We start from the raw sequence: 25,187 nt of genomic DNA on the forward strand, positions 1-25,187 counted from the left end.
AATCATCCTCAGACACGCCCACAGATGGCATGTCGATGACGTAGGCATCGCGTATGTTGTCAGAAGAAAAAAGATGGCGTCGGTGTCAGACATGTACGATGTTGGATGGGAAGGTAAGACAAAAGATAAAAAAAATATTCTACTAACTTGTCATCGAAAAATGCTTTTATAATTTAATCTTACGAGTTTTCTTGTGCAAGAACACAAGTAAGCGCGGTCATTTCCCATGACTGAAAATAAGTCATCGTGTCAAGGAGTAAGCTAATTCTTGTTAGCATGGTTAGCTCATCGTTAGCTGGATTTATCAGTTACAGTTTATCCATACAAGCTCGACGGTTGTCACTTAGGACTTAGTTTTTGAAGGTGCTGAAGTTGTGTTTCATGTTCAAGTGCCGGAGTTGTCTGTTTGGTTCTACCTAATGCCACCTAATGCCTGTAGCTTGCTTGAAAGCTAATGCAAGGCACTCATGGTTTCGGCTAACGTTAGCTGCTAACGAGAGAGAAATAAACATTACATGTTAATACTAATGTTCTTGTATTCACACTGCGGAGTCCTCCCGTTGTAAGAGTAGTAATAGGGGATAACATGAATCTGATACTCTGAACTAAACAAAAAATGTAAGCTAAAGTGAATTACTGTCCTTTTTTGTTGCTTTCTGAATACCATCAGCTGAAATCCACTCATTTAAAATGCTGAAATTCAGTTTGGTGCAGTTGTGATTGTGTATCACACAGTCGCAAAGATGTATGATCAGACTCGATACACTTCTTTCGCTGATACTTGTGTCCCCTTATGCTTTATTTTTCCACAGAAATGAGAGATAAGCTGCGTAAATGGAGAGAGGATAACTGCAGAAATAGTGAACAAATTGTGGATGTCGGCGAAGAGCTCATCTGTGATCATGCATCTAAACTGGGAGATGACAGTAAGTGTGCCACGATGACATAAATACTTTTATATCAAGTTGGCCATATATGTCACCTTTCGACACCTAATTTTCAGTTTTGTAACATAACAGCAGACTGGTAGTGCTCTAAAATAAGAAAATGGTACCAAAGCCACTTTAACAGGGCAGAACTACTGTAGTTGTTGATGAGAATGACCAGACACCTTATGGAAACTCTCGCATCATATTATAAACGTAAAAGATAAGTACCACCCGTTTGTCTGTTTGAACTATTTTTTGAACAAGGACCTTCTGCTTTTTAGCATCTGAAACCATTAAATGTCCCTCTGAAGAATCAGTCAAGCTAATGTTATTGACTGTGGGTTCATTCATACAACTGTGAGAGATATCATTGATCTAAGTGGGTGATTTGCTTCCAGCTCGATTTTTTTCCCCCTGTCCTCTCTTTTGTGGTATACATTTTTTTCTTTTGGATACATTTCTGAACAGGATCATAGGTTTCCTGTAATGTGGAAAACACAGATAGAAGGACAGCCATGCCTCAAAAGCCAAGAATACCAGTCAGAATACATTAAACATGTATTTAGGAGATTTCAGAAGGAAAGGTAAAATACTTTACTAAAAAAACACATGGATAAGCAAGAAAGGAAACATATTCATATTTAATGGTTTAGTGACCTAGATTGTCAGTAGGCAATGTCACAGAATATAGACAAATGGATTATTAGGAAAAGCTAAAGAGTAACTTTGAAAGATGACATAATTGCAGACCAGGAATGGAAGTTTTAAATGATTTCAGAATAAAGGTATACACATCAAATAACTGATCATAAGAATGATCAGGGTTCTTTTGTAGTAGTTGTTGTTAATTTTGATAGCTTTTATTCCTGCCCCGAAAAATGCACATCAGATCTTAGAAGCCTTTATCATCCTCTAAGCTCAATAGGACCACCTCTGCAGTCCCCATATTTAAGATGAGCTTGTCAGTCTTCTCTGCCCTGGTGGCTTTTAAACAAGACATGCTACGACTGCAAGTACATATGGTGATTAGAGATTGCTTGTTTTCTCCTTTGTACACAAAAAGTAATAGTAAATTAAAACATAATTGTTTATGATTTGTGCAGGGTTACAATAATTTATTTTACACACCTTGAATTGAACCTTGAATTCCATTCTGCAAAAAAATACTGAACCTATGCACACACATTTGATGTTCCTCATGTTCAGTCACGTTAGATAAAGTGAAATCTGACTGAACATGGGGAACATCATCTGTGTCTACAAAGGTTTAGTATTTCTGTATATGGATTTGTCCAGATCTCATAGATTGCTGCTGAACCCCTTGAAAATGTTAACTTTAGGAAACACTTGGTCATTAGATTTATATGTACCTCGTATAGTATGAAATAGGTCTGGGCATTTAATCAAGTTTCAATTTCAACAACGATTTTGTTTTACACGATCATGAATACACAATAATCAAGATTAAACAATTACTGTGTGAAACTGTGTGGAATGGTATACAGTTAACAGGGCAGGAAAGTAAGTATTGTCTCTTTCCTTGTGCAGCAGTAAGTATCTGCTTGAAACATTTAACCAGGAAGAATTGACTCTGTAACTGTACAGTCCTGCTGTATTACCCCATTCAACCCTCCCTCTCCCCTCCAGTCATAATCAGTCATACAGTCCTCAGAAGAAGGGAATAAACACTTTGCATGCCATGGTTTTATTGAATCCAGCTCTTAAATTGGCTGTGAAACGAGATGGTAATTATCAAAACAAGACTTGGAATCATTAAAGTCAGGAAAAACGAGAGCCATTTGTTTTGGCATCGCCATCCATTTTTTTGGGTGGAGTTGGCTTTTATTATTATTCTCAATTAACAAGGGTTGTTCATTTTGCTGAACATGTCCAGTTAGATCGTCCAAGCTGTCTTTCAAACATGTTGTATTTATTCCATTAATTGGCCTCTGTAGCCAGACTATTAGTCAGTATGTTATAACGTTACAGTTCACTGAATGTAAAAACATCTTTTTTTTTTAAGCAGGAAGGAATGGTTGTGCTTGGTAATAATGGTGCTGTGCCTGCTGGTCTCTACAAGAAGCCGGTATGAATATATCAATCAAAAAACCTTTTACCTCATCACAAAAGGGAGACAAGCATCATGGAGTAGAAAATGGACAACGCAGAAATATTTGATACTGATGCAATTGATTACAAAACAACCACTCTTAAATATACTTTTAGAACGGACTGATTTATAGCCTTTTGGCAATCACTATGGATTGAAAAATACAAGAATTCTGTTTAATTTAAACATTCATTAACCATTCTAATTAACTTAAGATGTCTGGAACTAACTTCTACACATGTTCTCACATCTGCATTGCTTTAACATTCACTAATCAAAATAGTTTTATATTTTGCATATCTTGGCGCTGATGTATGCACATGTTTGTGTTTTCAGTGAAAAGAGACACACTGTGTTTTTAACACAACCACATTTAGCTCTTAAAGATCTGCCCAGCATGTGAACTCGAGCAGCTGTTAACACAGTCACACTATGCAGAGTGTGAGATGACAAACAGCATGATGTGTCCAGAAATGTTAGTTCAGAGACTTTGGTTTCACTTAACATCTGAAAAGTGTTTTTTTAAATAATGTCAGCAATGTTTAATTCACTAATGAGAGACTTTGCTCTCATTGAACTGTCCAACTTGTGACTCGTATGTTTTTCCCTCCTTCAAATATCATCCTTTCCATGCCGTGTTTGTCATTTTACAACGTATTTTCTGAGATGATGTTCCACTTAATTCCCTCATATTTAACATAATTACTGAGATTGAATTAGTAGTTTATTACTAAATCACTAGAGCAATGAATAACATTACTGTAACACCATTCACAAGGTCCTTTACATGAAATGTTCCCGCATTTATGACTATTTTATTATTGTAGTACTTTTCAAATTGTAATTTTATATATGGTTTTAAACAAGCAACTTATTTTGAATGTATTCCATTCAGAAGTTCTGAATGTAGCCTTACTGAAGTGAAAAGGGGAAAGTTCTTGAATGAAGTCTGGCACACTGATGGAAGTTTTTGGGTAAGAAACATACGTGCAGCTATTGAGGACACACTCTTAAGTCAGTTTGTCAACTGTACGGATCAGTATTTCATTTTTTTTTTTCATGTTACAGCAGACAGTTCAATGGAAAGGGCGTTAACAGAGTCCTCTTTGTCTGTGTCTCTTCTGCCCAGTATGGATTATTTATGAGCAGGTGATGATCGCAGCGCTGGACTGCAGTCGGGATGACTTGGCTCTGGTGAGTTTTTACCGCTCGTCCTCACACACCCAAGAGCTTCAAAAGCCATCCTTCACTCTCTCAGCCATTCCTACTTTGCTTCACCTCCTCTGCCAAATGTGAAAATCTGATTTTTATTTGGCCAAATGGTATTACTGTGTCTGTACTTTGGAAAAACAATTTGCTGAAAGTTGGGATTAGACAGTGTAGCAAACAAGTGGAGAAGCATGCTTCAAGTGTTAGCTGAACTTGGCCTTCAGTTATGGAGTTCAACAGCTTTTTCCCTCAGGCGTTTATTTGCCATGCTTAAACTTAATTTGATGTTTCTGAGTTCATGTTGAAATATTCATGCTCTAAAAATGTTCAAATCTGCAAAGGATAAAAAAAAAAGTCCAGAAATCATGGCAATAGAAAAGGTACATCTTTAATCAGTAGAGATGAAATGACTCCTTTGGCAAAAAAGAAAGACTCATTGATTAAAGAGAAGGCAGAACTCAGTCATTACAATTAGTTGTCTGTTGGCTATCCTTCCAGCCCTGCTGCCAGATTTTTAAAAAAAAGAAGCAGAAGGACCAGACTCCAGCTGATGGATAGTGCAAACGATACAAACCACACTGCAGACGTTTCTCATCTCATTCAGTCTAATGCTGAATGTGATTGTAACCATTCCTCACTCCTTTCCTTACTCTAGGGTCAAACAAATATCAGCTCAGTGCAGAGTAGAAGGAGGCTGTAGGTATTCTCCAAGTCCTCTTTTCACCTTAGAAACATTCATGTGCAATTTGGCGTATTGACTAACAGTCAGTACCCACAGCAAATGTTCAAACACAAGACTGTCCAATAGTTATACAGGCATCTTTTGAATCGGTTTGGAAAGTTTTTTTTTGTTTTTTTTTAAGCTAAAACAGGTGAAATCAGACATTTTCTGTGACAGGTTTGTATCAGGAGAGGTATGTGTGTCAGAACAAGAATGTGTCAAAGTTAAGTTACAGCCAACTATAATTGGTCTCTCCTTTGCCCACATCCTCGCAGACCTGTCTACAGGAACTGAGGAAGCAGTTTCCAGAAAGCCACAGAGTGAAGCGATTAACGGGCATGAGGCTGGAAGCTTTGGAAAGGTAAGCTCCCCCGTACCAAAAGCTTCAGATGAAGAGGAGTCAAAAAAAACAGCTCAGCTTCACTCTCATGCACTATGTGTACAGTGTCGTACTTTAGCTTAAGGGGTATAAACTGTTAGCACAGCTTTAGCGATAATGGTCAGGGTGTGTAAGTACAGCTCGTGTGTGGGGTAGGTTCTGTTTATGTTAGATCACCCAGGATTCCTTTGGGGAGGAGGGAACGGGTAGAGGAAAAGTTCATTGCTGGGTAGCCTGTGGCCCTTTAGTCTGAGTTAGGGATTCCCGAGGAGGAAGTGGTCAGAAGCCACTGTTATTCTGGGGGTCCCTCAATCTTCTTTGGTTTTGATTCCTCCCTTGTTTCCTCATTTTGCTACTCTATCTCTCTCTGTGTTTTCTCTCTCTGCCCTCCCTATTTTGATGCTTTCTTTTCCATGGTACAGAGACCAAAACAGAAGTGGGAAAATGCCTCAGTGCTGTAAATATTGACATGTCACCACAATGTCAACATTCTTTCCACCACTTTCAGTGATGCGTTTACTTTTTGAACCTGCTGTTTATAAAAAAAAAAGCAAGAAAATGAGAGCAAAGAAAGATAAACAAGGAGGATTTTAGTCTTAACTAAAGTGAAAGAATAGTACTTCAAATTGTTTACTACCTTACTCACATTTCCCACCCGGGTCACCATTGCTGGTTTATCGGTTATGTCACAGTTTATGTGATAATGAGAGTGATTGCTTGGGCACTGTCAGATTAAATAAACTACACACAGGGATCTAATTGGCAGCAGACAGAGCTACACTTGAATGACATAGCTTCAAACAACTAGGCCCTTCCCATCCACACCAACACACACACACACACACACACACACACACACACACTCGGTTCTTAAATAAATAAAGCGAATCAAAGTGGCTTGTGAGTGCTCGCCTGGTGCCATCTGAAATCTCCCCTAAAGTGTGGCTGAGTAATAAAGTGAATGTGAGGGAGGCAGCAGTGCTGGAAGTGGGGCTTCTCAGTGCTAATGGGAACCAGAGTTGCTTCTGTCTTTTGCAGACTATGGGCGGGACACTTTCTGATCACTGATCCCCGCTTTTGCCGCTGAAACATCAGCGTTGCAGATTGCCACTAACAGAAAAAAGTTCTGAAATCATCCTTCAGCGCCTGATTTGACATGACAAGTGAAATGCACATGCCTTCTATTCTCAGATTTCTTTACCGGATGATTTGATATTTACAGCTCATAAATTTCCCCTTTAAACAGAATCATGTGGGCGCAGCCCAGCAATTAAGGCGCGCCGTTCTGGATATTGTTGCTTATCAGGTTCATATGTCTGTACTGTGGTATACTGTATGAGCCAAGAGACAGACAACTGAACCGACATTACAGCTGCAGATCTAGACAGATGTAAAAGCAGCAATTAAATTTTGTTTAAAGGTGAATCAAACTAGATACAATCAAATGAAAATACAATCTTCAAAATACCAGGCTTTGTTTGTATTGATTTCATGACTCATTGTCAAGTGATTTAAGCGTCTCACAATGTCTACTGTGTGACCAGTAACCTTGACTTAAATGAGTGTTTATTTCTTCCTTGAGATCACTGCTGATTTCTGTACAGCTTCACTTTAATCACAGGAACCTGCCACGATATATACACAAACTTGATTACCTTGAACTTTGTTTGATTTCCCCACCACCTAATTTCACTGGTCTCAGGACTGGGATTGGTTAAAAACAAATTTTATTCACCTCTCTTTCTCTTTCCAAAGGTACGACGAGGCCAACAAGCACTATGATGCCATTCTCCAGGATGACCCCACCAATACGGTAAGACAGGGGAGCGGGGAAAAAAAGGGGAAAGCCCCTCTGCCTAGTGAACTGCTTTGCTTCACTTTGTGGTCTCAGCTTTTCGGAGGGCTTTAAATCTGCTGAGGCACTTTGGTGTGAGCATTGTGTTTGCTCAGTTTAACTCCCCTTGGCCTCTATGACCTTAACCACAGTGCTGATCACCCTATCACCCACACATCTAAAAGGAGGGGAGGGGGCTGGGCAGGTGGGGGATGATTCACGATCTATGTCAGTGTCAGTCATGTTTGGTGTAAGTAAAGTGTAAATATAGGTCTGGTCTTTGAAGAAGGTGATTACCTGGACCTTTTAGACCCTAACCCTCAGTGAGCTGAGCTGTGCTGATAGCCCACCTTCTCCTTGCTGTCTTTTGGCTTCAGGTGCAAAGACTGCTGTGTGCTACGCACAGCGTGTTCATGTATATATAAGGTTTCTCTGTCTGTCTTTGCTATCTTTTCTGTCAATTCACTGTTCATCTCTGCTCAATGACTTGCAGAAGCATGTCTAGCCAGTGTTCTGCCAATCCCACACCACCAACCAAAAACAAAATGTACCTGCTGTTAATTGTTTCCATAAGGAGATGTGGCCATTCAAGAAAATACATCTTTTTAAGGGGTTTCAAACAAAACCCTGACCTTGTTTATTTTGGCTGTTCCCTCCACCCCTCACCCCAAAGATGTTCAACAAGTTTCCTGTGCCGAGCTAACATACGGATTGCTTTAGAAGTACCAAACATTTTGTTTCAGTGCTTCAGAGACAGCGCAGACATTCATGCTTTTGATGCCTTGTTATGATTTTCATATAAAGATCAAAATGGTGTGAAAGCATGACCATTCTACTCTGGACTCTCCTCAACAGTTAAAATTAACAAATGAGAAAGCATTGCTTTGTTATATAATAATAATGTGTTTATTGGGAACATTGCAATATTTATACAATTTTGGTTTATTGAGCAGCCATATTGTGGGTATAAACACAAATCAAAAATGCAGATTCAGCCTAAAACAAGCGCTTCAAAAAAACAAAAACAACAAAAGGTTGGCTAACTTAGCTTATTATTGTTTCTCGGAACGGCTTTGGCTCAGTTGGTAGAGTCGGCCGTCACTCAACTGGGAGGTCGAGGGTTCTATCCCCAGCTCCTGCAGCCACATGTCCGATGTGTCCTTGGGCAAGACACTTAACCCCAAATTGCTCCTGCTGCTTCGTCGGTGTGAATGTGTATGAATGGGATTAGTGACTTCTGATGGTCACTTCACATAAAGCCTCTGCCATCGGTGTGAATGGATGTTAATGGGTATGTGTGATCTGTGGTAAAAAAAAGCTGAAGTCCATTTAATGACATGAATTTCTGCCAACAACAGCAGAAACAGTCAACTTTACTCATTCATGTAGAAGGTTCAATTCATGCCATGTCTGATGAGAAAATACCACTGGGAAGATTACAGTAAATTTTCTCTCAAGATTTTGTCCCAGTCTTGCCTGTCAAAAAAGATTAAACAGAAACCACTAATCAAGTTGTTTCCTTGTTTGACTGTTATTTTCAGAAACAAAACAGATACTCATTTAACAAGTTTATGTAATAGTACGGTAATTCAAATAATCTACAGAATCTACAAAAAGTTGTATCTACCGTTCCCATCAAAGGGAATTGGAAAAATCATTGAATCCCAGGGAACCTCCCCTCGTGGCACACATCTTCTGGGAATTTGAGTGACATCCTGGGAAAGGGAATGGTCGGTTTCCTGGTCTCTACTTGCTGGGTATTGCCACCCTACCACCCATAGGCTGTCAGTCAAACCCAGGGCTGGGAATGGAACAACAAAAAAGGCAAATAGGTTCTGTGTCCCTGGGATGTTAACCTTAAACCTTTTCCCAAAAATCCTTGTCCTCAGTTACTTGGGTGTAGTTGCGTTGGGTGGAGCGATGACATGCTGACATCATTTAGGTCACCTGTCTTGGATTGAGAGCTATCTCCTTTTTACAAGTTCCCCAGCATACTCTGAAGAATCAGGCAGGGGATGGGCTTGAGAAATGGCGGAAAATTGGCGACCACAAGCAAGACTTGCGAGGCATCCCAGCATGCAAAGCAGAGATTGGAAACTGAGCTGTTGTAATTACAGGCTGTGGAATAGATGTGGTACCCATTAACCAAAATTGTTGAATCAACAAAAATTGCTCAAGGTTTTTTTTTGCCATGGCGGTGTCCAAAAAATGTTTCAAACTCTTAGCCCTTCCATTGCTTGCTATGTTCCAATACCTACAGCAATGATCTGGCAAAATTCTTGTCTGCGTGTGTAAAGGCACTTTTTATTTCCACCTTTCTTCGTACGACTGCTTATGACTGGGACATGACCAAAACACTTGCTTATAGGCACATACCAGCTTGTCCTTATTTCATCAGCATGTCAACTCAGTGGTATTGAATTCCAGCAATCTCATTTTAGCCTATTTTATTCATAAAAAATGAAGTATTTCTCGAAGAAGCCACTGGGGTTATGTATACAACCCCTGAGGTTTACCCACAATCATAAGCCCTTACAGATTGATTGTGAGATGAGACTTTATTTGTGTGGCTAAATTCATCTGAAACTTAAAGCCTCATAGCAGGTTTTTTTGACCATATTAAGGTAAAGTATATTCTTAATTAGAAACTTCCTGACCATGTCATTTCCCCATTGATATTGTGTGGATCAAGGCATGGGTGGTTACTTTCTTATTGTACATTTGCATGTGTAACATGCATAATAATGGATCAACATTTTACAAGCAACATTGGGAATTCTAATCTCACATAAAACCCTAATATATTAATTCATGTACCCTGCTCGAAATTAAAATCAATCTAACATAAAAGCTAATGTGGTCATTTCCACAGTTAAAGCAAGTTTCATTTAGGAAAAACACATTTATTTATTTTCCCTTTATTTTTTTAAATATAGAGAATTGTTTGCACCAAACGCCATGTCAAATTGTATGTGTAAATGTTGTAACTTGTTTTTATTCGTTTTATCAACGTTGTTTTTCTCGATGGTATCTGTTCAATACGTCGGCATGTCGAAGCTTTGAATCATATTCCACACTGCTGTAACTGAGATTTGATGGCGCTGAATATTAAAATAATAATATTTACAAAGGTTATTATACTCTGATGGTGCCAGAGAAAGAGAGACAGAGATAGAAAGGCAGACACAAAACAAAATCAGAACATCTTATTTCTGAAGCATTGTGTTACTCTGCGTAACTCTCAGGCCCGTCAGTGAAGTTTATGAAACCCACTGCAGTCTGGAGTCTACGGTCACAGCTGTGTCGAATGAACGATCCCTCCGCAGGCTGAACACACATTCAGAGTTCTGTGTGCATGTTATTTATTTTAGGACAAAGTCGTTGGTAGGGACAATTCAGTGGTAGGCGGATATTTTTGTAGGGCATCCTTGTACAGCATTGTAGCATAAAACACTAATCAGGAAAACATCTTCCTCTCCTTTCACCTTTTCATCCTCTTTGGTAGTTTGTCACCACGTCTTCTGCTACACTGGATTGAATATGATTCATCTCCTCCACTATATTGTTGTACTAACTTAATTGATTTCGATGAGAGCTAGGAGCGTTAGGAAATTAGGCGTAGGTGGCCGCCTCCAAGTTTTGAATGCAGGAAATGTAGACAAATCTTATAAAATGTATATTCGCTGATTTTGCTTTGGCTTTTTTAACTCTTTCTGTTCCCTTTTCTTTTCATTTATCTTTCAAATTTAAGCATGAATGCTAAATAGTGATAGGTATGATATTCTTGTTGCAATGTTTCTTGTAAATGAAGGCTGCGGTGGGTCAAAGCACAGAGACAAGGGTGAGGTAAAAGTCTTCACCTCTTAGGTCTCCTCATAGCACTAATTATATATAAAAAAAAAAGAATCCCACCAATGACAGATCAAACCCGCTGCCAGGTTTTTTCTGGATCATTAGTTGGAGAAAGGAGGAGAGAGAAAAGTGGTTTGGAATTGCTTCTTGTTTAATAAAATGCTGTGTGACTCCCCGGGCTACCAACTTCCATATGTTTCTTTGAGACCCAAGTGTTCTTTATCTAGTAAAGTAAAAAAAGAGAGAAAAGAAATGGGGAGAGGTGGGTGTGGTGATAGCAGGAGAACACACGTGCAAAATACAACATTAAACATCACTGAAGTAAGTTTAGTTCTATTCTGTTTCCTTTTTTTTTTGTATTGGATGAGAAAGTATCCCACATGCTTGTCATTTAGTCTAATGTGAGTATAAATTCCTGAATCTCACATAACATCGTGTTTGAAATACACTGTAAGTAAAGTAGTGTGATCTTTCCTTTTAAAGTCAGAGGACCTAAAATAAGGAATAACAGATTGACCTTACACTGCTCCTTGTTGTCAGATAACTTCACATCATTTTACCAATTTGAATGTTAACAATCCTTAGACTAAAAATACACACCAATGTGAATGGTGTGTTTGGACACACATTAATGTAAGAAGAAATCCTTGCTGTTTATGTGAAAATCTTTGAAGATATAGTCCTGTTGCCTTCTTCCTCTGGTAGGCTACAACATTGCATGTCAGTCGAGTCTACCGAGCCCCTGCAGGTCCCTGTCCCAGCGTGATTGATAAGTGGATTTCTTGTGATGGTTGTGTCAGAAGAGGCCCCAAATTACGGCCCCTAAGACATGACTCATACACAGCCCTCAATGGCTTTGGTTAGCAGTGCAAGAGAGGAAGCCCCACTCAATCAAGTGCCAGTCCATAAATAAAAAAAGGCTGTGGCAGGGCATTGCTTTTCTAATGGAGCGGCAGCCTCCTGTTAAGGTTTTCACTTACTACCAAAAGGATGAGGAGGACTGGTGGGAGTCTTAACATTTGGAAAAGTTGGAGAAGCAGGAGTAATACTTTCTAATTCAGATTGATGACAGTCTAATCCACCTTAAGGTCACTTCAACATCAAAACGAAGCGGAAAGCAATTTCCAGCTGATGTAAGTTGGGCTGGTGCAGCGCTAAATGCGTGCCGTGCCTGCAGGAGGACAGGCGTTGGGGTTTCGTGGAGCGTGCCATTTTCCCCACTTGGTTAAGGGATGACTCACCACTTTATCGCAGCCACTGAGCTCATTCCAGCTCCTAAACATTGACTCATACTGTGTGTCCATCTCCTGTCCGACATGGCCACTAAGTATCTCAAATTATGTCTACAGGCTAATTTTCATTCAGATATCTCCGTAGGAAGTAACATTTAGTGCACAAAGTGCCTTTTTTCCCTTTTATTCTGTTCTTGTTGTAATGCATCAAATAAATAAAAGTGTATACTGAACTTATATTATGGTTCACTTCAAAGACACTAATCTAAACACTCACAACTCTTACACCTCTCACTGGCCTTCAGACAAGCGGATTTTCTAATCTGTTTACTCTCTGCTCCACAGGCGGCAAGGAAGCGCAAGATCTCCATCCTAAAGGCCCAGGGGAAGACCGCTGAAGCCATCCGGGAGCTCAATGAGTATCTTGAACAGTGAGTGTTTCTATAAGAGGGTCAGAGTGGCTCTTCCCCCTCTCCCCTGGCTTTTATTTGAACTAAAACCTAAGTTCAGGACAGTCATTATTTTTTTTTAAACTATTCTCTCATGTAGCTAACACATTTTTTGTTTAGAAATTTAAAATGTATAAGGTGGAGAATTCACCACAAGTTTTGTGTTCACAGGTTTGTTGGGGATCAAGAAGCGTGGCACGAGCTATCGGAGCTTTACATCAACGAACATGAGTAAATACATTTTTCTTACTTGATTATGTTTAATTCAGCATGACACATTTAAGAATAGGTTAGGCTTTATCTTGATGAAATTCCATGTCCCAAAATTGTGAAGCAAAATAAATTTGACTGAAGTCTAAAAAGACCATTTTTACTGAAAGGTAATCAAATGGGATTTTTGAAAGCTAAATCACGTGTTTTACAGTTTTCTGAAGTTCTAAAGTTACTCTGGAATTCCTATTAAGGTTGTTAAAAGGTTCAATACTCTGATACTTATTGATACCGTGATAAGTACTAAAGCTTTAAAAAAAAACTTGAAAATCTTCAGTCATATTTTCAGTCAACAGCTGCTGCGAGAGAAAGAGAGTGACAGCTGTCCATTCAGATTGACAGGATCACAGATACTGACATTTCTCATGTCCTAAAGTTATGTTTATTTCTCTTAGAAACAGAGCACAGGAAGTGACAGTGTCCCAATTCAATCAGTAAGGTAGTTGCGGATTCATAATAAATGTTATTTCAGAACAATTTACAAAAAGAGCAAGTATTAGACCATACTCCTTTTTATATTAAATTTCACATTGTTGTGCAATTCAAACAGAGTGCGGTTTGCTTGCAATTTTATGCTAATTTGAAAAAGAACAATTCCTCCTATTTGTTTCCTAGGACTTTTATTTTTGTTGCCATGGTATCGAAACGGATATATCGATATTGTTTGCTCTTACAAGTTTCTTATCAAAGATTAAAATGATGGTGTCGTGACAGCCCTACTTTCTATTCAGCTTCCACCTTTAACCTCTATTCCATTTTCTTTGTGGTAAACTATAACCCACCTTTGCAATTAGACCCTGTTTAAGCCCATAGATGATTAAAGCAGGTCACTTTCACCATCTGTAGTTGGAACTGAGGCTAAAAGTTACTCAGTTGAGGAATCAAATAACTCTGTTCTATAACAAGGATTATATTCTGAGAAATTTGGGAGCAACAGAGACAAGGGCAAATTATCTCTGTGGGAAATGAGCATGTTCTTTAGCTGATTGTCTGGAAAATGTCAACAAGCAACACTATATTTGTCTTCTTCAGAACAACTGACATGAATGGGACTTTGTGAATTTTGGTCATGAACAGACAAAAAAGTGAAATGTGCGGCTTCTGATTGATGAGTGATCGAGATGTGTCTGCTGTTTTGATGTATTTTAGTGTCAATGCCTCCATTGATGGCAGATGTTTGTCACATATAAAGTAGAAAACCAGTTATTTGTGTTAGGCAGCCAGACATACAAGTTGTATCTGTCAGTTTAACAGCTGCTTATGAGACTGATGGCTTGATCTCCACGGGGCCATTGGATGGCCACAATGGAGGCGGTGAGATACCAAACTCAGCCAGAGGTCTGAATGGAGCCCTGTCAATGTTTGTCACATAAGAGTTGTTTAATTGGATTTCAGTCTTAAGCCCCTCTCCTACATATGAGAACAGAAAGACTTGCTGGCTTCCCACTGATATCTCAGTTGCCAAGGAGAATGTTCAGACAGACAAGAGTAGTGTTAGAAAAAAATAATATTGTTTGTGTCTCCTATTATCCCTCCTTAATTGTCTGGGGCTCAGGAGTTAGTGAAGCGGTGTCTGCAGTTGAACGATGGGTTTATATATATATGTGTGTGTGTTGTGTGCATCTCTAAGGCTGCGTGGTTGCTCTGGTAGGAGGGCAGTGGCAGCAGGAATGTGTGGCGCGGTGAGAAGGCTACTTATTGGATATTTTGTGCTTTTGTCTGGGAGGCTTTATTGCTGTAGTAGCCAGAGGAAATCCAGGGGTGAGCGGATTATCTCCCAGCTTATCCCAACACTTCTAATATCACACCATTCACTCCCACAGCCCCTTATCTACAGGCGTGTCAATTTCTTTTCTTTGTTTTCTTTATTTTGGGTTACAAACTCCCTGTTTCCCCTCCTTCTCCTCTTCCGGACGGCCCGGCATTATCAACACTCTTTTCCAGAGAGGATGGAGCAATGAGGAAGGGATAGAAAGAAAGAAAGAGAGAGAGAGCACTTGCTGTGGAATTCCCAGGAGAAGGTGGTGGCACTCCTCCACCCCTCACCCCACCATCCCAGCTACAGAAAACAGAGGGTGATGGAGAAGGGAGGAAGACAAATAAACTTTCCTTCCCTCATTGCACAACACCCTGGGAGCTAAAAATAAACAAAGCAGTGTGTCTCTTTTGCTGCGATTGTAAAGGCTGCTGCTGGCATCGGTGTTAACACATTAAAAGGTAATTAATGGCCTCCGAGTTGACACTGTTAAAACAATCCTCATGCTGGCTGTGTCAAGACGAGGAATTATTTTGCCTGTGTGCGAGTATTTCACATAGCCACTGTAGGAATGTGCTGTTGGCCCTTTTCCTGCTCCAGCGTATGAAACTGTTTAACATAATTGGACTGGTCATCCAGAATTACAATATAAATAGTAATATTTTTTCACACAAAAGTTTGTGTCTTATATTCAGTCAGAATGTGGTATTAAAATGGGGGTAAAGCCGCTCCTGATGGTTTAAGTAACTTCCAAAAAGAAAACAGTTCTTACAGTCGTGAGCATAATGGTGTCTACAGCCTTACTCGAGCAATGTGGTGAAGAGTCCTCTCAGGAACTGAGACGCTCTCCAACTCTAGCTCAGTGATGGCCGGGTGAGATGGGATAGAAGAAGAGTAGAAGAGGTAAGGGTCTGGCTCCAGTACAAGACTCTGGTTGATGGCTGATGGAGCAGGCTCTGTTGCAGGCCACGGCCACTGCTCGAGCACATCTGAAAGTCTTTATACAGAGGAAGTGGTAATCGTAAGCAGCCCCCCAGCCTCCCAAGCCCTCTGATCTCCCCCTCAACCTAGCCCCTTCCCCCTGTTAATTTATTTCTCCCCCCCGCCCTTTTGCTGTTAATCTTTCAGCTAGTTACCTTGGCGGACATTAAATAGGCCGTTTTCCATGTTGCGGCAGGAAACATTTGGATTGTCTGATTCCTGCATGACAGCATTTCCCCCTTATTTCACCAACGATGAAGTTCCTCAATCATATCTGTCCCAGTTTGGAAGCCCTTTGACCCACACAGTGGCCTTTTTCTTTAAACTTTCACTTAATGTGGACTGTGTTCATAGACTGTCAGTGAAGCCCCATTTTCTGTTGGTAGATTTCTGTGTGTTTTGGCCTCTGTTTTGCTAGGTGAACAGATGTTTTATGGCTTTGCATTCAATGATATACTGTATCTTAGCTCGTCTTGGCCTGGGTCTCTGAAGGGGAAACTGTGTATTAGAATTGGAGTGGCAGCAGATTAGTGTGAGGTCAACAGCTCAGCAGTCTGCTGCTGAGAAGTGATCTCATCTGAGTATAGGCACAGTGTGCCAGCTCTTACTGTAGTGCTGACCTCAGGAAGGTAGTTAACTACACATTAAAGGCTGGAAAAACACACCGATGAATCTCTACAGATCTCTGTAAACCATGCAAGTAATCGCATGTAAACTGACCCGTACCCCAAGGAGTTTTCAATACCAATTCATACCTGTGAATTTATTGGGCATGGATGTTGTGCTTCACAGTTGAGCAAGCTCAAAGATGACACAACCACAGCTGTATCAATCTGCTTACTGTTTTCTTTGTCGTTTCCACAGCTATGGAAAAGCTGCGTTTTGTCTGGAGGAGCTGATGATGACCAATCCTCACAATCACTTGTACTGTGAGCAGTACGCTGAGGTAGGTACCCGCCTGGATGTCCGTCAACAAGCATGGGGGCAAACGGTGGAATAACTGTTAGCTCTCTGTGAATGGTGCCTCTCTTTACATAGAAAGACACCGACACGCACCAAACGTCATTGGGAATACATGCTCATGAAAGGAGATGTGTTTACACAGGCTTGTCATGTATTGCTTATTCAGATGTCATTCTGTCATTGCCTGAGCTGCCCTTTAGCACAGCTTATTGTTTGTGTTTAATGCCTCCTCACACAGGTGAAATACACCCAGGGGGGGTTGGAAAACCTGGATCTGTCCAGAAAGTATTTTGCCCAGGCGCTGAGGCTGAACAACCGGAACATGAGGGCATTGTTTGGTTTGTACATGGTGAGTACTGCTTTGCCTGAACAGAAAGTGGGAGAGAAAGAGGGAGGGAGAGAGAGGGAAAAAACAAAAACAGAAGAACCTTTTTTGTAACCCTGTGGTTTGTCAAGGTTGAGGCTGGCCTCTAAGTGTGTCAAGGAAGACTGTACTGTACTGTGTGTGTGTGTGTGTGTGTGTGTGTGTGTGTGTGTGTGTGTGTGTGTGTGTGTGTGTGTGTGTGTGTGTGTGTGTGTGTGTGTGTGTGTGTGTGTGTGTGTGTGTGTGTGTGTGTGTGTGTGTGTGTGTGTGTGTGTGTGTGTGTGTGTGTGTAGAGTTGTGCTTTTGGGGGGAGAGGAGAAGGGGCTCTCAGACAGGTCAGCTCACTGCTGACTCAGACGGTGAACTCCAGCATCGGAAAAGTCTGCCCCTAAGGAGCTCTTTATTTTCATAATAATACCCCTTTGGTGGGACTTTTTTTATGTTTATGACTAAAATAAATAAAGAAGTCACGGAGTGAAAAGGAGAAAAGCGCAAGAAAGAGCAGCTCGACTGCTGCAAGCATTTTGTCAGTGGCAAATTATCCAACCAGGTGCCTGTTTGATTGTAGTCTGGACCTTTCATCTACATATTTGTTTAAACAGGATGTTGTCTGCTAGTGCCAATGCATCATATGTAAGTGAGACTTGACATAAAAATACAAACGAAGCAGTACAGGGAATGAAATGTGGAGAGGGGAAGCAGGTCTAACACAGAGAGCCCCAGTGTTTTCCTGTGTGCTGCACTGGGAATCTTCAGGTAGTCCAAACACCTCACAGCAGCCCTGAAAACGCTCTGAGGTGTGTGCAGAGTACAGGACGAGCAGGGCAGGGTCAGACCCATACATCGGCTTCTGTTCATGCTCACGTTTGTCTAGAGACAAAGCAGGCCCTGTACTGTTTCCTGACAAGTCATCTGCTGACACACGGCTCTTAAATGGAGACTTCAGGTGGGAGTTTATTCTTAATGATTCACAGATCGTCTTAAGAGTGTCTTTTTCAGATTTTAAGATCTTCTCCGTGGTCCAGAACTTGACAGGTGTGAGAAGTTCAGTGAAAGGGCAGGAAACTTCCACCATTTTATGCCATCTGAGTCAGTTGAATGGAAGACCTAGTAGCACTGACCACAGTTGGGTTGTGGGTTAGTTACTCACAGCACTTGAATGGGGATTCCCCTCCATAACTGGGCACACTTTAATTCGGGGATAGCCTGCCTGGGTTGTCATAATCTAAATTAAGGTTTTTTTTCCTGAGTTAAAAAAGAAATAAAAAATAGATGCTTACTAAATAAAACAGAAGCCAAACCATGTGGTAGAAAAAACAGGGTCAGGTTGATTGGTGTGCAGTTAAAGTTTCAGCGCACTGGTAGGGAGGGCTTTGAAGTGCAGGCAGTGTAAGCCCTCTGGGGTTTGCTGTGTGGAGAGGATGGCAGGAACATGGGAAAGACATGGGATTTGTGGTACGGAGGGGAGCTGTCGGGGCAGGCAGAGACCATGATTCACACAGCGCTCGTTCACTCCGTGCCGGCTTTTTTTCTAGAAGACATACAAGGTCCTTTCATCGGCGAGAATTGACGGTGTTGGAGAAATTGGGCCCTGTTAAGTGACAATTTACGTATGAAGCATTAAAACACTCACTTTTTCCTTCCTATAAATGATTTCTCCTGTGTCATCAGGCTAAGGTCTGTTTTTTCTCTTCATTCTGCCACAATGACTGGTGGAGTGGTAGATGGGGAGAGTGGTTGCACATTCATCTCAATTACGCTTTTATTGCTGTTTCACCAAGTTTTGATATAAGAACTCTTCCCTTGTGCTCTCCTTTGCTTCTTCTTTCCGTTTTCTGTTTTTCCTCTAGTCTGCAAGTCACATTGCTGCTAGTCCAAAAGTCAGTGCCAAAGTGAAGAAGGACAACATGAAGTACGCTGCTTGGGCTGCCACACAGATAAATAGAGCCTACAAGGTAAGGCTTCATAATCAATCTTCACTGTATATTGCATGTATCACTCTTGTCCTGGTATCTGTCTTTCACATATTATTTTTTTTTTACTCTTTCCCACGTCTCATCTAATTCCAACTGACATCATGTGATCTTATGCCTCTTCTGTTTAAGCTTTAATGGTGTATTTGCACACAATATCCAGACTTCCAGAAATCCCCTCATTTGCATAGTTTGTGCAAAGTATTCACCACCAGATGACCCCTGAATGCACAGCAATCCTGAAGGATGCTTTCGACTTGCAGCGTTGTAATAACAACCCCAGTGTCTTTCACTGTGTCTGGGTACATTTACTTTTAATGTGTTGACTTAAGGCCACAATGTCTGCTAAGACTTTATTCCACACCCTGGCTTCTCCGATGAGCTTCTCATGGAGCCACAAACTGACTCTCTGTGGACCAGAATCACGCTAGACTGTAGCTGAGAAATGTCTTGTTCAGTGATTTTCAAAGAGAGGTTCACAGATCCTCCTGTGCTTTTGCACATATAGGATTCTAATGATAGATGGTAATGTATTTTTCATCAGCTGCAGCATTCCCTAAATAGTTATCAATTTGATAATAAATAAGACTCTTCATCTTGCCAGATGAGTGTCCCTGAGCAAAGTGGCTAAACAATTGAGATAAAGGATGAAAGTGTTTGTGTGTGCTTACACGTTTCAAAACGTATATTTTGCACATACATACAAAGTAAGGAGAGGAAAATGTGAGGACCTGTTCTGTTGGTATCAAGGACATTGTTTATGCTGGTATCATGGCAACCCAAATATAAAGGCATATTTAAAAGCCATTTCCCTTGCCATATGTGTTGCTTATTTGGGCAGCAACAGTAAAACAAGTAATAAGCGGTTTCTAGCTCAACATGTGTGGGTCCTGTTGAGAGAGCGAGGGGCTCCCTGCTGAGCCTCCAAAGACCTCATCTCACCACACACTCGGCTCTCCTCGCCTTATAGACACTTTTCACATGTCAAGCACTCAGACAAGTGTGACGGCTCTGTTGGAAAAAGTGCATGTGAGTAACGTCACTGTGAGCGGTGGTTCTATTTGTCACTCTTACATGTGTCACAGAAGAGCTTTAAGCTTCGACATGATCCGTTTAGGTTGAAGTTCATGTGGAATGAACTGTCATGTCTGAAGAGGCGCAGCTTGTTTTGTTTAGGTCAACACTTTGTATCTATGCAGATATTGATCTCCTTGAAATATAGAAAAAATGTAGAGATGGGCGGGTCAACCAGTCAATCAAAATGTTTCGATTGATCTCTAGTCCACACTACTTGTTACTTTGATCAGTCTGCTGGCTCACCTCATCTCGCTGCCTCTGAAAGTCTTTGATCCCAGCAGGGAACATGAAGAATACCTGAAACTTGTATCATAAATCTGAGGCCCAAAAAGAAGGAGAGAAATGAAATGTGTAAAAAAAAAAAAAAGAAAGGAAAATCTATTTGGAGGGAACTAAGTGTCCATATGTCTGAAGAAAGAAGTATGTTTTCAAGGTATCAGACTCTCACAGGGCGGATGATGTTTTTAAAAGAGTGAGATGACAATGCTGACAGCCAGGTTCCAAGTATGATGAAGACCATGGGACACTGATTCTGTCAAAATCTATAATAAGAAAAACAGTCATTCAATGAACATATTACACCTCATTTCATTTTTACATCAAAATTCATTTAATTATTGGCAGTTGCAAAGATGCAAACAATGTATATAAATAAATCAAACAAGTTATAAGAGACTGATTCAAAGAGTACATTGGGACAGCATCTGATACTTGTTACAGGGATTAAACAGTAGCGTAACCAGTGATGTAGCACATGTTTTACTCGCTTAAATATTTTTCTTATTGCCAAGGAGGTGTGGGAGAGGGTTTTACCCACAGACAGACACACATCTGTGTTTGGTGATGTTGGCTGTAATGAATCAAATAGACGGATCTTTGCTTCCCAAACACTGCCTTAAATATGACTCTGAAGGATTTCTGTAGACTCTCTTTACTGACTGAATCATGAGTTGAGTTGACAATTAAAGCTAGGAAGGGCAATGTATTGAGCAGCATTTTTGTTGAAACGGTCTCAATATGTATAATTCACATGCTCTGACAACCTATTTTTCTAGTTGTGTACTGTCAAAATCAGACATTCTCTTGCTGATTTCTGCACAGTTGCCACCCCACAGATTTAACACTGATATTATTTATAAAAAAAGCCTTGGAGAAGAACAGAAAACGTCATGGGAAAATCAGCTTTTTTTCACTTAAATCAAATCTATGTTGAAATCAACACTAAAGCTTCAATCAGTACCACATTGAAAAGCAGGCCAGAGTTAAATAGTTACATGTGAGTTGCTATGCAGTTTGACCCCCTGAACATGATTTAAGCTTCTCTCCACCACTCTGTTGCGGCCCAGTTACAATGTTAATTATTTGTTTTAGTTGCCTGGTAAAAGTCCGATCTTAAGTAGGATTTCATCCTCTCTCTCTCTCTCTCTCTCTCTCTCTGTGTGTGTGTGTGTGTGTGTGTGTGTGTGTGTGTGTGTGTGTGTGTGTGTGTGTGAGATGCACATGCTTGCTTTAGATGGTTTTTTTTTGGGTTACTGTGTCAGACGAGTTAAATGACAAGGTGTAAGGTTGCCTCCTTTATTGTCTCACACCCCACCTCCAGTTAAATGACTTCTGAGATCTATAAGGGGTAGCGGCGGTGCGGGCCTCTGTCAGACAGCTGCAGGCTGCTGTGCGCTTGTGCACGCTGATTGATGGCCCCTTTAAAGCGTTACTCGTGTCAGTCGTCCACTTTTATTACACCTCGGTACCTGGTGATTGTCATTCCTCAGTGAGAGAAAAAGGTGGGCAGGTGAGTGCAAGTGGGAGCAGACGTCAGCGAGAGGTCACAACTGACTTAAAAAAAAAAAAAAAAGTAATTACCTCAGTGTGGTCGGTTGACATGTAAAAGACCTGGAGACGTGTGGGATATAGGAGCAGGGGGCTTCAAAGCAACACGGCATGGCCTGCCCTCCTGCCCTAACTTTTGAAACAGATTCTCTGATTAGCTCCTCTGTCACGGACCACAGGCTCCTGCTGCGTCACGACTCTATTATCAGAAGCTCTAAATAGATGTGGATCCGTCTGGTCTGCTCCTGCTGTTGTAGAACAGGGCAGGAGTTAATGTGGTGGTCTCACCTCAGGCTGAGGAGATAATTGACTACCGGGCCCAGGGTAATGGCGCATTAGGCAGCAAGGCAATGAAATGCACTGATCATTATATCTACCCCAACCACACACAAACACACATATCCTAAGTCGAGAAAAATGAGTCACACTTGGAAATTACGTCGCTAATTGAACACCTTAGCCAACTTCCTTCTCCCAGTTAGAGTCTGGCTTAAGAGGAAGGAAAATAGCTTTTGCCATGGAAATAGGCAACAATTAGGGTACAGTTAGTTCCTGTTTGTAGCAGCCTGAGCAGGGCCAAAAGGTGACTGCTCGACAGGCATGACTTTATGTTGAATATAAGGCTGAGTGTTGTCTCTTTTTCTGTTCTTCCACAAATAATAATTTATATATATAGTATTTAATAATGTCGACGAAGGGCTTTGTGTGTTTTGAAAGAAAGCCAAGACAGTCTTGGTGTGGGCACAAAACTAACATCTCTGCAGCCAACTGTTTGTGTTTCAATTATAGAAAAACTATTCACAGTGGGGTTGTGTGCATATGCTTCTGTCTGAGTGTGCACAAACACTCATGGGATTCATCTCTCACCTTTTGTCCAGAGCTGCATTAAATATCCCATACTTGTTTGGCTCAGTGTAGTGGTGTTTCCATAATTATTTTATGATTGCCTCCAGCTTGTCCTTTCAGCTGTTTTGTAGTACTGGTCATTGTTGACATGTCTACAATGCCTTTAAAAAGCAACAGAGCTTTCTTTCTTAGTTGCACCTCCTATTCATATGATCTATTTGTTGCAAATTCTCTTTGGGATTTTACTTTCTCTGTTTTTTTAAATGACTGGGGCTCTAAGTATCAGGAAAGGCTTCTGCTAGTTTGATCCGGTCTATAATGTCTCAGAACTTCATTAACAAATCACAGTAAGGCTTATAGTTGTACTTTTGGAGTACCCTTGTTAGCCCTTTAAATGTTTATCATATCATGATACATTGTGTCATTTCATTCGTCTCAGTTCTTCTGAGTGATTGATTAAAGTTGGCTGACATCCATGTTCTCTCTCAGGATCAATTTGAATAACTTTGGTGAGCCCTGACTTCTTTCAGCACCATCTTAAGGTGATAATGTTAATTTGGTTAAAACCAAATAACTGACAAGCTTACTTGAATACTTTCTGCTGACTATTGTAACCCTGAAGACCAAATTCTAAAGCATGAGCTTTACCACGAATGTGTTGAATCCTTTTGTCCTTTAACGCCCTGACACACCGAGGAGACCGTCCCCGGTCGGTCCGTCGGTGAGCGGTCGTCGCCATAGTTTTTGCAGTGTGTCCAGCTCCGTTGCTACCCGTCGGCCCCAGTTTGCCTTTTTTTGACTGATTCCACATATTGAATCGTCGTGATGCCTTTGAATAGAGATCTATGTCCATATCTAAATGTGTGTGAAATGAGGGTTAATTACACTGACCCTAATTATATCCCTGACCCAAGGTGAAGGAAGTTGTCTTTCTCCTTGATATTTTTGGAGGGGATGCCTTTTCTGTTGAAGTTTAATTGGGCACAAAAAGTGTGTGTCCGTATGTGCATGCATGAGTAATGCTGGATGTGTTTGTGGATTCTAATTTGCGGAACTTCCTGTGAAACCCTTTGGACACAGAGCAGAAATTGGAGAGCAGTGTTATGTACTCTTGTACGAGAGGCCATGGAAATTGACTAATCATGTGGGCATCCTGTCTTGGAGCGCTCGTACACAAAGAGAACTGAAATGGGACTTATTCAAACATTTAGGAATAACCCTTGGATTAGAGGTATTATTTTTCTTTTTATGACCGGTTCACAAATACTGTCCAATGACCACTGATGCCTCTCCTCTCTGATTATTCTTTGCTTCTTGCTTCCTGAGTTTTTCTGTGTTTAAGTGTGTTTGGCTCTCTACTTTCTAAGTTTGTGAATACACGTGACAAGTTCATGTTCTCATGTGTCTCTTTACCTTTCCAATTCTACAATGCAGATGGCTGGTCGTGGGTCCAAGGAGAATAAGTGCTCGATGAAGGCAGTGGAGGAGATGCTGGAGTCGATGCAGATCACCATGTCCTAGATGTCCTCCATGCCTTTCTTGCTGAGTGCTCAAACACAGCAACATTCGGAGCAACACGGCAGCTCAAACAGCAATGTGACCAGAACGAGATCTTTAGAATAGTTCTTTTCTTAACCCCTTCACGTCTGGTCCTGTAAATGATTGAACTTGACATGGACATTTGGGATACATTTCTTTCTCTTATGTGCAAAGATTTCCCCACCCATCTGGAACCTCCAACAGTGAATTCCATGTGCTCCAGCTTTTCTTTTTTAAACAACTTCTTCATAGCATTAACCCAGCTGTGATTTTCCCAAGCCTGGATTATACGTTTTCCCAATCTCAGGCTGTCTTTCAGGTTAACCTTGAACTGATATCGCTAGTTAGCATGTCCCCATCAAGGCTATAACACTGCAACCAGGAAAGATAACAAGCTGTACAGTAGATGCTATTTATAAAGACAGTGTGGAGGTCCCACCTGTCTGCACTGAAGTCCTTTAATGTTTCTGTCTGTAAATTAAACATCTTTAACTAATTCAACTTGTTTTTCCCTTCTCTGATCAATCAAAATGTGTTTATGAAAGTGAGCCTGTTAGCCAAGTTGAAAATGCATTTTCTTCATGGGTGTAGGAGCATTTTTTATATTTCCATGTCTCTCAATGGCCATGTTGTACCCAGCAGTTTGATTCTGGAGAAGCATGAGAGACATTTGTCATTATGAAGGCAGCAGCGGAACAGCAGGGGCATATAAGAGGGACTCATCCTGCTTGCTTGGAAATGCCTTTCAATTACCCCTGACAGCAGCTGAACCAACTTCAGCACATTAAGAACACCTCTGTCATTTTAGTTTAGAGAGCCTCAGAGAAGGCTGCCAGTAATTAATACGCCACAAGTTTGAGGGGAAAGAAAATTGTA

The 25,187-nt window shown here is 40.8% G+C and overlaps 1 protein-coding gene across 1 annotated transcript; it reads left to right on the plus strand.

The window, feature by feature from the left end:
• emc2 (ER membrane protein complex subunit 2) lies at window positions 1–24,807 on the plus strand. Its single transcript, XM_061051175.1, has 11 exons — window positions 1–113; window positions 813–926; window positions 4,169–4,233; window positions 5,245–5,330; window positions 7,104–7,161; window positions 12,612–12,697; window positions 12,887–12,946; window positions 16,587–16,668; window positions 16,924–17,034; window positions 18,900–19,004; window positions 24,207–24,807. Exons 1-11 carry the CDS (start codon window positions 74–76, stop codon window positions 24,291–24,293), a joined length of 894 nt encoding a protein of 297 aa, XP_060907158.1. The 5' UTR covers window positions 1–73; the 3' UTR covers window positions 24,294–24,807.
• Window positions 24,808–25,187: the final 380 nt, after the last annotated feature.

Source organism: Labrus mixtus, chromosome 11, assembly GCF_963584025.1.
Source record: "Labrus mixtus chromosome 11, fLabMix1.1, whole genome shotgun sequence".
NCBI lineage: Eukaryota > Metazoa > Chordata > Actinopteri > Labriformes > Labridae > Labrus > Labrus mixtus.